This window comes from Amblyraja radiata, chromosome 6, assembly GCF_010909765.2.
Source record: "Amblyraja radiata isolate CabotCenter1 chromosome 6, sAmbRad1.1.pri, whole genome shotgun sequence".
Taxonomy (NCBI): Eukaryota; Metazoa; Chordata; class Chondrichthyes; order Rajiformes; family Rajidae; genus Amblyraja; species Amblyraja radiata.
The window spans coordinates 9,620,553-9,635,803 of NC_045961.1; the positions used below are offsets into that span (position 1 = coordinate 9,620,553).

General features: G+C 53.2%; 1 protein-coding gene across 1 annotated transcript in view; it reads left to right on the top strand.

Moving 5' to 3' along the window:
* fhip1b (FHF complex subunit HOOK interacting protein 1B) overlaps positions 1-11,466 on the top strand; it is a 38,467-nt gene extending 27,001 nt beyond the window's left edge. Inside the window, 5 exon segments of the mRNA XM_033022185.1 lie at positions 2,674-2,839; positions 2,841-3,787; positions 6,859-7,037; positions 9,146-9,308; positions 10,509-11,466. Of these exon segments, the coding sequence (XP_032878076.1) occupies positions 2,674-2,839; positions 2,841-3,787; positions 6,859-7,037; positions 9,146-9,308; positions 10,509-10,804 (1,751 nt within the window). The 3' untranslated portion in view covers positions 10,805-11,466.
* Positions 11,467-15,251: the final 3,785 nt, after the last annotated feature.

A 15,251-nucleotide genomic window follows, 5' to 3' on the forward strand; every position in this document is an offset into this window, starting at 1 on the left:
ACAGTGTAGGAGGTGCACTCTGTGGGTGAGGGTTAGGGTGCAGGGGTGGGGGCAGTGCTCTGTGTGGGTGAGGGGGGGGGTGGAAGGACAGGTCGGGGGTGGGCAATGTGGGGCAGGCAGGGTGTTGGGATCGGGGCTGCTGGGGGTGGGGTAGTAGGGGGAGGGGTGGACAGGGTGTGGGGTAGCTGGGGTGGGGGAAGGGTAACGGGGGTGGGGAGAGTGAGTATGAGATGTTGCCAAGAATAGACCAGGCAGACGCACAGAGTCTCTTGTCCAGAGTTGGGGAATCGAGAACATGGGTTTAAGGTGAGTGGGGGGGGGGGGGGGGGGGGATTTAATAGGAACCTGAGGGGTAACATTTTCTACACAGTGTATGGAACGAGCTGCCAGAGGAGGTAGTTGAGGCTGGGACTATCGCAACGTTTAGGAAACAGTTAGACAGGTACATGGATAGGACAGGTTTGGAGGGATATGGGCCAAACGCAGGCAGGTGGGACTAGTGTAGATGGGACATGTTGGCCGGTGTGGGCAAGTTGGGCCAAAGGGCCTGTTACCACACTGTATCACTCTGCCTCAGTACTGTCCCTCATTACTGCCAGTATTTGAGTGGAGGGGTGGGTGTGGGGTGGGGGGGGGGGGGGTGCTGGATGTGAGGTCCAGTCCCAGGACACTGGTCAGCTGTTTCAGCTGTTTCACTGTCCACGCCACAGGGAAGTGCCCGCTGTGGACTGGTGGGCAGCTGCTCCACCTTGTGGCTGATATGCTTTACTGCAAAGATAGACACAGAATGCTGGAGTAACTCAGCGGGACAGGCAGCATCTCTGGAGAGAAGGAATGGGTGACGTTTCGGGTCGACACCATTCTTCAGGCTAATTGCTAATCTTGTGTACTCCTATTTTCCTGCATTTGTCCCATAGTCCTCTAAACCCATCCCATGTGGCATGGTGGTGCAGCGGGTAGAGCTGCTGCCTCACAGCGCCAGAGACCCAGGTTCGATCCCGACTACGGGCGCTGTCTGTACGGAGTTTGTACGTTCTCCCCGTGACCTGCGTGGGTTTTCTCCGGGTGCTCTGGTTTCCTCCCACATTCCAAAGACGTGCAGGTTTGCAGGTTAATTGGCTTCTGTAAATTGTCGCCAATGTGTGGGATAGAACGTGATCGCTGGTGGACCCGGCGGACCGAAGGGCCTGTTTCCACGCTGTATCTCTAGAACCATCCATATATCTGTCAAAAGTGCTTGTCAATGTCATAATTGTACCGGCTTGTACAGCTTCCTCTGGCAGCTGGTGCCAGATACAGACCACCCTCTGAGTGTAGAAGTTGCCCCTGAGGTCCCTCTTAAATCTCTCCCCTCTCACCTTAACCCTGTGCCCTCTAGTTGTAGAATCCTCTACCCTGGGAAACAGACTGTGAGCGTTCACTTTATCTGTGCCTCTCATGATCTTGTCCACCTCAATAAGGTCACCCCTCAGCCCCCTACGCTCCAAAGGACAAAGTCCCAGCCTAACCAACCTCTCCCTGTAACTCAAGCCCGCAAGCCCAGGAAACATCCAGGTGAATCTCCCACTTACCCTTGCTCACAGGTTGCAGCATTCTAAACCTTTCCTTCATCCTCAATTGGTTGCTGTATTCTTGTTCTAGTCTATGAAAGTAAGTATGCAGGTACAGCAGGCAATGAAGAAAGCGAATGGCATATTGGCCTTCATAACAAGAGGAGTTGAGTATAGGAGCAAAGAGGCCCTTCTACAGTTGTACAGGGTCCTAGTGAGACCACACCTGGAGTATTGTGTGCAGTTTTGGTCCCCTAATTTGAGGAAGGACATTCTTGCTATTGAGGGAGTGCAGCGTAGGTTTACAAGGTTAATTCCCGGGATGGCGGGACTGTCATATGCTGAGAGAATGGAGCAGCTGGGCTTGTATATTCTGGACTTTAGAAGGATGAGAGAGGGCCGAATAACGTACAAATGAGAGGGGATCTTATTGAAACATAAGATTATTAAGGGTTTGGACGCGCTAGAGGCAGGAAACATGTTCCCGATGTTGGGGGAGTCCAGAACCAGGGGCCACAGTTTAAGAATAAGGGGTAAGCCATTTAGAACTGAGACGAGGAAACACTTTTTAACACAGAGAGTTGTGAGTCTGTGGAATTCTCTGCCTCAGAGGGCGGTGGAGGCCGGTTCTCTAGATACTTTCAAGAGAGAGCTAGATAGGGCTCTTAAAAATAGCGGAGTCAGGGGATATGGGGAGAAGGCAGGAACGGGGTACTGATTGTGGATGATCAGCCATGATCACATTGAATGGTGGTGCTGGCTCGAAGGGCCGAATTGCCTACTCCTGCACCTATTGTCTATTGTATTGCGTTCTGTGCGGAGGAGGTAGGGGGAGGGGACAGAGAGGTAGGGGGATGGGTGGGGAAGAGGTAGGGTGGAGGGGACGGAGAGATAGGGGTGAGGGGGGAGGTAGGGGAGGGGTGTGGGGGGAGAAGAGTTGGGGGGGAGAGGTAGGGGAGGGGTGTGGGGGGAGAAGAGTTGGGGGAGGGGGAGAGGTAGGGGAGGGGTGTGGGGGGGAGAAGAGTTGGGGGGGGAGGGGGAGAGGTAGGGGAGGGGTGTGGAAGGACGGAGAGGTAGGGCGGAGTTGTGTGTAGCCGCACTAACTGCTGCCCCTTGCCCGCAGCTCATGGCAGCCCCAGCATCGACAGCTCGACAGTGACGGCAGCGGTGCCCAAGCCGGCCACGCCCAGCCGCATCGCGCTGTTTGCGCGGCAACAGATTTCGGGCCCGGAGGGGCCAACGTGCGCGGTCCCGGGGGGGGCCCCGGGAGAGCCGGCCCCCTGCAGCCCCCTCCCACGGGCGCTGGGAGGAGGTGGGCGAGCTGGACTGCAACTACCTGCAGTACCTGCGGGATGCCCGGATGCACATTGACCGCTGTGTGTGGGCCTGCAGCCAGTGGTCAGCCCCCTACGATGGCTGCCAGCCCACACCTGGCTCGGCGCTGCCCCCCCCCGCCGACGTCGACACCGTCCACCTGCGCATGGACCACTTTGGCCCCGAGCGGCCGCACTCCGGACCGGAACTGCCCACCACGGACAGCGGGCAGCGGCTGGAGAACGGGCAGTGTGACGGGCCACCGGAGGTGACTGCCACCAACCCACACAGCAAGAAGAGGGGCCTGCGGAGAGGGAGGGAGGGCCGGGGGGCCGGGGGCCGGGAGCGGGGGCCGGTGGATGACCCCCTCTCCGGCCGCGGCGAACACGCGGCCCTGCTGAACGGGGTGGGCGAGGAGGAGAGGGACTCCCTGCCCGCCGCTGCCCGGGAACACCCAGACACCTGCCTGCTGGTCAAGAAGGTGCGGAGGAACGGCCCCGAGAGGAGCGGCCCCCGCAGGGAGGGTCCCGGGTCCCGGGGAGGGGCCGGAGAAGCCCCCGACGGACTGGCCGCTGGTCCCGGCAACCCGGCGGGCAGCGAGTCCGTGGACAGACTGATCGACGAGCTGCTGGACAGAGCTCCGGCCGAAGGGAACGGCAGGAGTCTGAATGTGGAGAGGTTCTCGCAGGAGCTGCTGGAGATGGAGGCACGCATTGGCAGCTGGACGCGGGCAGACCAGGGCGTCGCGGGCACCGAGGAGGTGGCAGAGGAGGAGGCAGAGGAGGAGGAGGAGGAGCGCGAGGACGACAGGGCCACCCAACACCGGGTTGAGGAGTGCCAACCTCCCGCCAGCTTGGCCAGGGTGGAACCCAGGGTGCCCATCAGTGGGCAGCTGATCGAGCAACAGGGGCAACCCTACACAGGTGAGTCACACCCCAGGTACAGGTATACCTTACACAGGTGTGTCACTTCCCCAAATACATGTACAGTTACAGGTGTGTCGCTGCCCCAGGTACAGGTACAGTTACAGGTGTGTCACTGCCCCAGGTACAGGTACAGTTACAGGTGTGTCGCTGCCCCAGGTACACGTACAGTTACAGGTGTGTCACTGCCCCAGGTACACGTACAGTTACAGGTGTGTCCTTACACAGGTGTGTCACTGCCCCAGGTACATGTACAGTTACAGGTGTGTCACTGCCCCAGGTACAGTTACAGGTGTGTCACTGCCCCAGGTACATGTACAGTTACAGGTGTGTCCTTACACAGGTGTGTCACTGCCCCAGGTACAGGTACAGTTACAGGTGTGTCACTGCCCCAGTTACAGGTGTGTCACTGCCCCAGGTACATGTACAGTTACAGGTGTGTCACTGCCCCAGGTACATGTACAGTTACAGGTGTGTCCTTACACAGGTGTGTCACTGCCCCAGGTACAGGTACAGTTACAGGTGTGTCACTGCCCCAGTTACAGGTGTGTCACTGCCCCAGGTACATGTACAGTTACAGGTGTGTCCTTACACAGGTGTGTCACTGCCCCAGGTACAGGTACAGTTACAGGTGTGTCACTGCCCCAGGTACAGGTAAATCACACTCCAGGTACACGTACAGTTACATGTATACCCTACACAGGCCTGCTCAACCTCTCCCTAGAGCTGAAGCCCTCGACTCCTGGCAACATGCTTGGAATTTTATTCCTGCGCCCTTTCCAGCTTAACAACATCCTTCATACAGTAAGAAATAGACAATAGGTGCAGGGGTAGGCCATTCGGCCCCTTCGAGCTAGCACCGCCATTCAATGTGATCATGGCTGATCGTCCCTTGATTCCGTTAGCCCTAAGAGCTCAATCTAACTCTCTTGAATACATCCCAGAAGGGACATCTCGTTAGTAAGCAGCGCTCTGCGATACTCTATTAGGTTAAAACCTGTAGCTCCCTCATGCCAGGCCCCACAGCAGGCAGTGCACCTTCCGATGTTATAGACCTGAAGGTGGACAAAATTGCTGGAGAAACTCAGCGGGTGCGGCAGCATCAATTGCCTATTTCCTTCGCTCCATAGATGCTGCCGCACCCGCTGAGTTTCTCCAGCAATTTTGTCTACCTTCGATTCGCCAGCATCTGCAGTTCCTTCTTCAAGATGTTATAGCCCTGCTGGTGTGAGACCACAGCATATGTAGCCACAGGTTCAGCCACGCACTTCATTCCAAACACCCTTTCTCATCTCACTCACCCTCACTCTCCACCTGACTTCCTCTGCATTTTATTCTGGGACTTAAGGTCATAAGGGATAGCAGTGGAATTAGGCCATTCGGCCCATCTATCATGGCTGATCTATCTCTCCCTCCTAACCCCATTCTCCTGCCTTCTCCCCGTAACCCCTGACACCTCCGACTTGATCTCATCCATTATTTTTTCCCCTGTATCTTACCCTCTTCTCTCCTCTTTCTCTGCTTTTTTCTCTTTCCCTCTCTTTCTCCCCCTGTTTCTTTACGGCATCCCCTCTCAATGTCACATGTGATCATTCTTAGAAACACAGACAATAGGTGCAGGAGTAGGCCATTCGGCCCTTCGAGCCTGCACCGCCATTCAATATGATCATGGCTGATCATCCAACTCAGTATCCCGTACCTGCCTTCTCCCCATACCCCCTGATCCCTTTAGCCACAAGGGCCACATCTAACTACCTCTTAAATATAGCCAATGAACTGTGGCCTCAACTACCTTCTGTGGCAGAGAGTTCCAGAGATTCACCACTCTCTGTGTGAAAAAACTTTTTCTCATCTCGGTTTTAAAGGATTTCCCCCTTATCCTTAAGCTGTGACCCCTTGTCCTGGACTTCCCCAACATCGGGAACAATCTTCCTGCATCTAGCCTGTCCAACCCCTTAAGAATTTTGTAAGTTTCTATAAGATCCCCTCTCAATCGCCTAAATTCTAGAGAGTATAAGCCAAGTCTATCCAGTCTTTCTTCATAAGACAGTCCTGACATCCCAGGAATCAGTCTGGTGAACCTTCTCTGCACTCCCTCTATGGCAATAATGTCCTTCCTCAGATTTGGAGACCAAAACTGTATGCAATACTCCAGGTGTGGTCTCACCAAGACCCTGTACAACTGCAGTAGAACCTCCCTGCTCCTATACTCAAATCCTTTTGCTATGAAAGCTAACATACCATTCGCTTTCTTCACTGCCTGCTGCACCTGCATGCCTACTTTCAATGACTGGTGTACCATGACACCCAGGTCTCGTTGCATCTCCCCTTTTCCTAATCGGCCACCATTTAGATAAAAGTCTGCTTTCCTGTTTTTGCCACCAAAATGGATAACCTCACATTTATCCACATTATACTGCATCTGCCAAACATTTGCCCACTCACCCAGCCTATCCAAGTCACCTTGCAGTCTCCTAGCATCCTCCTCACAGTTAACACTGCCCCCCAGCTTAGTCATCCGCAAACTTGGAGATATTGCATTCAATTCCCTCATCTTTCATTCATTCCTGTCTCCCTCCCTCCATCATAACACCAACACCTTCTCTCCTTCCTTCCTTCTCTCTCTCTCTCTCCCCCCCCTCTCTCTCTCTCTCTCTCTCTCTCTGTCTCCCTCTCCCCCCTCTCCCCTGCACCCTCCCCTTCAGTCACAGTGAAGTGTTTGTGTGACTCTCTAACTCTGACATTCTTTCCCTCTCTCTCTCCTCCCCTTCTCAGCTCTCCCTCAGCCATCGAGCTCCTCCTCTTCCTTTCTCCTTTCTTCTCCCCCCTCCCCCCACCCCCACATCAGTCTGAAGAAGGGTTTCGGGCCGAAACGTTGCCTATTTCCTTCGCTCCATAGACGCTGCTGAGTTTCTCCAGCACTTTTGTCTACCTTCTCTCTGTCTCTCTCTCTGTCTCTCTCTCTCTGCCTCTCTCTCTCTCTCCATCTCCCCTGCACCCTCCCATCAGTCACAGTGCCGCCTTGGTGTGAGTCCCTAGCTCTGACAGTCTCTCTCTCCATCTCTCTCCAGGGTCGTTCATTGCTGTGTTGTTCACCAAGCTGGAGAACATGTTACAGAACTCGCTGTATGTCAACTTCCTGCTGACGGGGATCATTGCCCAGCTGGCCTGCCACCCCCAGCCCCTCCTGCGTTCCTTCTTGCTCAACACCAACATGGTCTTCCAGCCCAGCGTCAAGTCTCTCATCCAGGTGGGTGTCAGCCCCCTCCCCCCCAGCATCAGCAACAGTGTTTATTGCCATGTGTACCGAGGTACAGTGAAAAGTTTTCTTGTTGCGTGCTAACCAGTCAGCGGAAAGACAATACATGATCACAATCGAGCCGTCCACAGTGTACAGATACAGGATACGGGGAATAACATTTAGCACAAGCTAAAGTCCGATTAAAGATAGCCCGAGGGTCTCCAACGAGGTCGATGGGAGGTCAGGGCCGCTAGTCGGTCACTAGTTGGTGAGAGGATGATAATAACTGAGAAAAAACTATCCCTGGATCTGGAGGTGTGTGATTTCATAGGTTCTTCTTGCCTGATGGGAGATGGGAGAGGAGGGAGTGGCCGGGGTGAGAGTCATAGAGTGATACAGTGTAGAAACAGGCCCTTCGGCCCAACTTGCCCACACCGGCCAACATGCCCCAGCTATACTAGTCATAGAGTGATACAGTGTAGAAACAGGCCCTTCAGCCCAACTTGCCCACACCGGCCAACATGCCCCAGCTATACTAGTCATAGAGTGATACAGTGTAGAAACAGGCCCTTCAGCCCAACTTGCCCACACCGGCCAACATGCCCCAGCTATACTAGTCATAGAGTGATACAGTGTAGAAACAGGCCCTTCAGCCCAACTTGCCCACACCGGCCAACATGCACCATCTACACTAGTCCCTCATATCCTTCCAAACCTGTCCTATCCATGTACCTGTCTAACTGTTTCTTAAACGTTGGGATAGTCCCAGTCACAACTACCTCTGGCAGCTTGCTCCATACACCCACCACCCTTTGTGTGAAAAAGTTACCCCTCAGATTACTATTAAATCTTTTCCCCTTCACCTTGGACCTATGTCCACTGGTCCTCGATTCCCCTACTCTGGGCAAGAGACTCTGTGCATCTACCCGATCTATTCCTCTCATGATTTTATACACCTCTATAAGATCCCCCTCATCCTCCTACGCTCCAGGGAATAGAGACCCAGCCTGCTCAACCTCTCCCTGTAGCTCACACCCTCTAGTCCTGGCAACATCCTCGTAAATCTTCTCTGTATCCTTTCCAGCTTGACAATATCTTTCCTATAACATGGTGCCCAGAACTGAACACAATATTCTAAATGCGGTCTCACCAACATCTTATACAACTGCAACAAGACCTCCCAACTTCTATACTCAATACTCTGACTGATGAAGGCCAAAGTGCCAAAAGCCTTTTTGACCACCTTATCTACCTGCGACTCGACCTTCAAGGAACCATGCACCTGTACTCCTAGATCCCTCTGCTCTACAACACTACCCAGAGGCCTACCATCCAGTGTAGGTCCTGCCCTTGTTCGACGTCCCAAAATGCAACACCTCACACTTCTCTGTATTAAATTCCATCAACCATTCCTCCGCCCGCCCGGCCAATCGATCCAGATCCTGCTGCAATCGTTGGTTCACAACCATCTTCACTATCTGACTGATCTAAATAGAGACTGGTCCTTGATGATGCTGCTGGCCTTGCCAAGGCAGCGTGTAGATGGAGTCAATGGAAGGGAGGTTGGTCTGTGTGATGGTCTGAGCTTCGTCCACAACTCTGCGATTTCCTGCGGGTCCTGGATGGAGCTGTTCCCAAGCCGTGCTGTGGTGCATCCGATAAAATGCTCTCCATGGAGGTGGACAAGATCACGAGGGGCACGGGTAAAGTGAACGCTCACAGGCTGTTTCCCAGGGTAGAGGTTTCTACAACTAGAGGGCGCAGGGATAAGGTGAGAGGGGAGAAATTTAAGAGGGACCTCAGGGGCAACTTCGACACTCAGAGGGTGGTCTGTATCTGGCACCAGCTGCCAGAGGAAGCTGTAATAGTGGATACAATACTGTGGGGGAGGGGGGGGGGGGAGGCTTAAGGGGGTGACGCACTCGGTGGGGGGGCGGTAAGGAGGGGGTGCTGCCCTGTGGGGGGGAGGGCGGTTAGGAGGGGGTGCTGCACTGTGTGGGGGAGGGGGAGTACAAAGGAGCATTATAAGGGTGTTGCAATGCAATGCGACAGACTCTCCCACAACTAGGGGTGAGGTCACGTTGCGGCTCTCCCTGACGCTGCCTCTCTCCACCCAGGTGCTCGGGACGGTGAAGAACAAGATCGAGGTGTTTGCTGCCTCTCAGCCCGACTTCCCCACCATGCTGTACAAAGCCCGCAAATACCTCATCGCCCGGGGCAAGCTGGACTGGTCCGAGTCGCCCAACTCTGTACCTCCACTACGTCGGTCCGAGAGCCTCGGTAACTCCCCCCTCAACCCCACGCACCCTCCCCTCCTCCCCTCCGCTCCTCTGCCGTGTGGTGCAGTGAGGAGCTGTGTGTGACGGTTCATATGTGTGTGACTGTTCATGTGTGTGTGACTGTTCATGTGTGTGTGTGACTGTTCATCTGACTTGGATAGGCTGGGTGAGTGGGAAAATGCATGGCAGATGCAGTATAATGTGGGTAAATGTGAGGTTATCCACTTTGGTGGCAAAAACAGGAAAGGAGACTATTATCTGAATGGTGGCCGATTAGGAAAAAGGGAGATGCAACGAGACCTGGGTGTCATGGTACACCAGTCATTGAAAGTAGGCATGCAGGTGCAGCAGGCAATGAAGAAAGCGAATGGTATGTTAGCATTCATAGCAAAAGGATTTGAGTATAGGAGCAGGGAGGTTCTACTGCAGTTGTACATGGTCTTGGTGAGACCACACCTGGAGTATTGCGTACAGTTTTGGTCTCCAAATCTGAGGAAAGACATTCTTGCCATAGAGGGAGCACAGAGAAGGTTCACCAGACTGATTCCTGGGATGGCAGGACTTTCATATGAAGAAAGACTGGATAGACTCGGCATGTACTCGCTAGAATTTAGAAGATTGAGGGGGGATCTTATAGAAACTTACAAAATTCTTAAAGGGTTGGACAGGCTAGATGCAGGAAGAGTGTTCCCGATGTTGGGGAAGTCCAGAACAAGGGGTCACAGTTTAAGGATAAGGGGGAAATCTTTTAGGACCGAGATGAGAAAAATATTGAATCTCTGGAATTATCTGCCACAGAAGGTAGTTGAGGCCACAGTTCATTGGCTATATTTAAGAGGGAGTTAGATGTGGCCCTTGTGGCTAAAGGGATCAGGGGGTATGGAGAGAAGGCAGGTACAGGATACTGAGTTGGATGATCAGCCATGATCATATTGAATGGCGGTGCAGGCTCGAAGGGCCGAATGGCCTACTCCTGCACCTATTTTCTATGTTTCTATGTGTGTGACTGTTCATATGTGTGTGACGGTTCATGTGTGTGTGTGCCTGTGTTCGTGTGTGTGTGACATTGTTCATGAATGACACTGCCGTGTCCCGTGTGGTGCAGTGAGGAGCTGTGTGTGACGGTTCATGTGTGTGTGAGGGTTCATATGTGTGTGTGACATTGTTCATGAGTGACACTGCCGTGTCCCGTGTGTTACAGTGCGGAGCCGCAAGCCATCACTGGGCGAGCTGATCTTGCGCCACACCAACAGCCCGACGCGGGCGCGCCAGGCGGCACAGTTGGCGTTACAACATGTCCGGGAGGGGCAGCTCCTCCACTCGCTCACCGGCAGCTCCATCTTCAAGGGCTCGGCCGAGAAACAGAACGAGGCGCTGCGGGTGAAGAACGCCATCTACTGCTCGCTCATCTTCTCCGAGTTCCTGAAGGAGCTGGCTGCCATTGCCCAGGAGCACGCCGTCACCTCCCCCTTCCTGCTGATCGACCGCGAGCACTGAGGGAGTGAGCGCGGGGTTGACAGACGCCCAACTCCTCCCACAGTGAGGGAGCGCGGGGTTGACAGATGCCCTCCCTATCCCACAGCGAGGGAGCGTGGGATACACAGACATCTCTCCCCTGGTGGCTGCACGACCCCGAGAGTGACCACCCCACGGCGGGTAGACAGACATCTCCCCCTCCAGCGGTGGTTGCCCCGGGCAGACCCGCCGCTCCGTGCAGCCCCGCTCCCTCGCAGGTAACCGCGCAGCCAAGTCTGCTCCAGCTCCAGTGCAGGGAGCACACACTCCACCACAAACACCTCCTCAACGGCAGCTGCCATCTGAATGTACAACTACCCACTCACGCCCTGTGGACACACACACACACACACACACATGTACACACACACACACACACACACACACACACACATGTACACACACACACACACACACACACACACACACTCTGGTCTCTGCCCCTGCAGTCCTAGCCCACCCCACAGGGAGCAGACTCCCCGGAGAGTGAGGGAGGGGCACTCGGGAACCATGTACCCGTCCCGTCCCCCCGTCCACCCCCCCCCAGCTGTCCAGTCACACCACCGATCAATGGATGTAAAGCAGAGATTTCTGCCTTGTAAATATTGCAATATTTTTTTAAGAAACACAGCTTGTCGGTGTTGGTTCCTGCCTCTCGTCCTCACTACTTGAATGGTGAATGTTTGCCGCACTAGATTGTTGCTCAGGCTTCTACACGGTGGCGCAGCAGGTAGTGCTACCGGAAACCCGGGTTCCATCCCGACTACGGGCGCCGTCTGTGCGGAGTCTGTACGTTCTCCCCGTGACCTGCGTGGGCTTTCCCCCGAGATCTCCGGTTTCCTCCCACACTCCAAAGACGTACAGGATTGTAGGTTAATTGGCTTCTGTAAATTCTCCTTGTAAGTTATCACTAGTGTGTGAAGGATAGTGTTAGTGTGCGGTGATCGCTGGTCGGCGTGGACCCGGTGGGCCGAAGGGTCTGTTTCTGCGCTGTATCTCTAAAACTAAAACTACATAGAAACATAGGTGCAGGAGGAGGCCATTCGGCCCTTCGAGCCAGCACCGCCATTCATTGTGATCATGGCTGATCGTCCCTTATCAATAACCCGTGCATGCCTTCTCCCCATATCCCTCGACTCCACTAGCCCCTAGAGCTCTATCTAAGTCTCTCTTAAATCCATCCAGTGATTTGGCCTCCACTGCCCTCTGTGGCAGGGAATTCCACAAATTCACAACTCTCTGCGTGAAAACGTTTTTTCTCACCTCAATCTTAAATGGCCTCCCCTTTATTCTAAGACTGTGGCCCCTGGTTCTGGACTCGCCCAACATTGGGAACATTTTTCCTGCGTCTAGCTTGTCCAGTCCTTTTATAATTTTGTATGTTTCTATAAGATCCCCCTCCTCAACCTTCTAAACTCCAGTGAATACAAGCCTAGTCTTTTCAATCTTTCCTCATATGACAGTCCCGCCATCCCAGGGATCAATCTCGTGAACCTACGCTGCACTGCCTCAATCACAAGGATGTCCTTCCTCAAATTAGGAGACCAAAACTGTACACAATACACCAGATGTGGTCTCACCAGAGCCCTATAGAACTGCAGAAGAACCTCTTTACTCCTATACTGAAATCCTCTTGTTATGAAGGCCAACATTCCATTAGCTTTCTTCACTGCCAACCTTCAGTGAAAGGACACCCAGGTCTCTCTGTACCTCCCCCTTACCTAACCTAACCCCATTGAGATAATAATCTGCCCCCTTGTTTTTGCCACCAAAGTGGATAACCTCACATTTATCTATATTACACTGCATCTGCCACGTATCTGCCCACTCACTCAACCTGTCCAGGTCACCCTGCAACCTCCTAACATCCTCTTCACAGTTCACACTGCCACCCAGCTTTGTGTCATCCGCAAACTTACTAGTGTTGCTCCTAATTCCATCTTCCAAATCATTAATATATACGGTAAACAGTTGCAGCCCCAACACCGAGCCTTGCGGCACTCCACTCGCCACTGCCTGCCATTCTGAAAAATCACTTATGCACTTGTGAAGGTAGACAAAAAAGCTGGAGGAACTCAGCGGGTGAAGCTGCATCTATGGAGCGAAGGAATAGGTGACGTTTCGGGTCGAGACCCTTCTTCAGACTGGGGTGTGGGTGGGGGTCTCCGCGGACTGAGAGACTGTGCCCAGCGCTGGGGCAACATCAGCAAGAATGAGTTGTAGAAGTTCCCTCAATGTGGAGTCACAGGTAGACAGGCTGATGAAGAAGATTTAGGAAAACAAGGAACTGCAAGTGGTGGTTTACCAAAATAAAAGACACAGAGTGCTGGAGTAACTCAGCGTGTCAGGCAGCATCTGTGGAGAACATGGATAGGTGACGTTTCACAGAGTGCTGGAGTAACTCAGCGGGTCAGGCAGCATCTGTGGAGAACATGGATAGGTGACGTTTCACAGAGTGCTGGAGTAACTCAGCGGGTCAGGCAGCATCTGTGGAGAACATGGATAGGTGACGTTTCACAGAGTGCTGGAGTAACTCAGCGGGTCAGGCAGCATCTGTGGAGAACATGGATAGGTGACGTTTCACAGAGTGCTGGAGTAACTCAGCGGGTCAGGCAGCAGCATCTGTGGAGAACATGGATAGGTGACGTTTCACAGAGTGCTGGAGTAACTCAGCGGGCCAGGCAGCATCTGTGGAGAACATGGATAGGTGACATTTCACAGAGTGCTGGAGTAACTCAGAGGGTCAGGCAGTGATGTTTTGGGTCGGTGTCATAAGTGATAGGAGTAGAATTAGGCCATTCGGCCCATCAGGTCTACGCCATTCAATCATGGCTGATCTATCTCTCCCTCCTAACCCCATTCTCCTGCCATCTCCCCATAACCTCTGACACCCGTACTGATCAAGAATCTATCTATCTCTGCCTTTAAAATATGCACTGACTTGTGGCCTCCACAGCCGTCTGTGGCAAAGAATTCCACAGAGGTGACATCATTCATTCATCATTGGTGAAAACATTAGCGACGCAGTGGCGCTGGTTTCCGACGGGAACGGTGACGGACGCAAGTCAAGTCAAGTCACATTTATTTATATAGCACATTTAAAAAACAACTCTCGTTGGCCAAAGTGCTTTACATTTGTTATAAGAAAAGTATAAACAAACGAACTACATACATATATACATATAGCCCTCGCGCAGAGGACGTCAAGAAAGGCTTGGGAGTAGAGATGAGTTTTGTCTTGACATAAAAGTCGATGGAGGGGGCAGTTCTGATGGGAAGGGGGATGCTGTTCCACAGTCTAGGAGCTGCAACCGCAAAGGCGCGGTCGCCCCTAAGCTTATGCCTAGACCGCTCAGTAACCCCAAGTCGGCCGATCTGAGGGGCCTGGAGGTGGTGTGGTGGATGAGAAGACTTTTAATGTAGGTGGGGGCAAGCCCATTGAGGGCTTTGTAGACATGGAGGAGGGTCTTGAAATATATTAGGGAGCCAGTGGAGAGAGGCCAGGATGTGGTCCCTTTTTGGGGGCCCGTCAGGAGTCTCGCTGCGGCGTTTTGGACCAGTTGCAGGCGGGACAGGGAAGATTGGCTGATGCCAGTGTAAAGGGAGTTGCAGTAATCTAGGCGGGAGGAGATGAATGTGTGGATGATCTTTTCCAGGTCATCAAACTGGAGGAATTGTTTTATTTTAGCTATCGTCCGAAGCTGGAAGAAGCTAGCTTTTACCACGGCATTGACCTGTTTGTCAAATTTCAGTGCTGAATCAAATATCACGCCGAGGTTTTTGACGTGAGGTTTGAGTAATGGGGTAAGGCTTCCAAGGTTGCCTGCTATCATTTTGATTGAGTCCGAGGGGCCGAGGAGGATGACCTCAGACTTACTCTCGTTTAGTTGGAAGAAGTTTTGGGCCATCCAACACTTTATATCCTCGAGGCAGTGGGTACGGTTAAGTAGATTTGATCGTTTTTTGGGCTTCAGGGGGAGATAGAGTTGTGTATCGTCTGCATAGCAATGGAAGGAAATGCCGTGCCTTTGAATGACTTGGCCAAAGGGGAGCATATACAGGGAGAAGAGAATGGGGCCAAGGATGGAACCTTGTGGAACCCCACAGCAGAGGCTAGCTGGGGAGGAGAAAGAGTTGCCTATGTTTGTAGAGAAACTCCTACCTTTGAGGACGCACCACACATCTCCATCCACCAGTTCCTGCGGACTTCCGCCGCTGGAAGTATAGGATTTTAGTGTGTGTGCTTTTTCATCATTCCTTTACATTGCCATGTACGATAGTGATCGCAACTTCGACTGAAGTGTGGATGGCCGTTGGCTCGCTAGGAGCTCATCCGCCCTTTGCCAGGTCTTGTATTTGGTCCTGCTCGGGGACCACAGCCCCCTCCTCACCTGGCAAACCAGGTCGGGGAGACAGTTTAGTCGCCGAC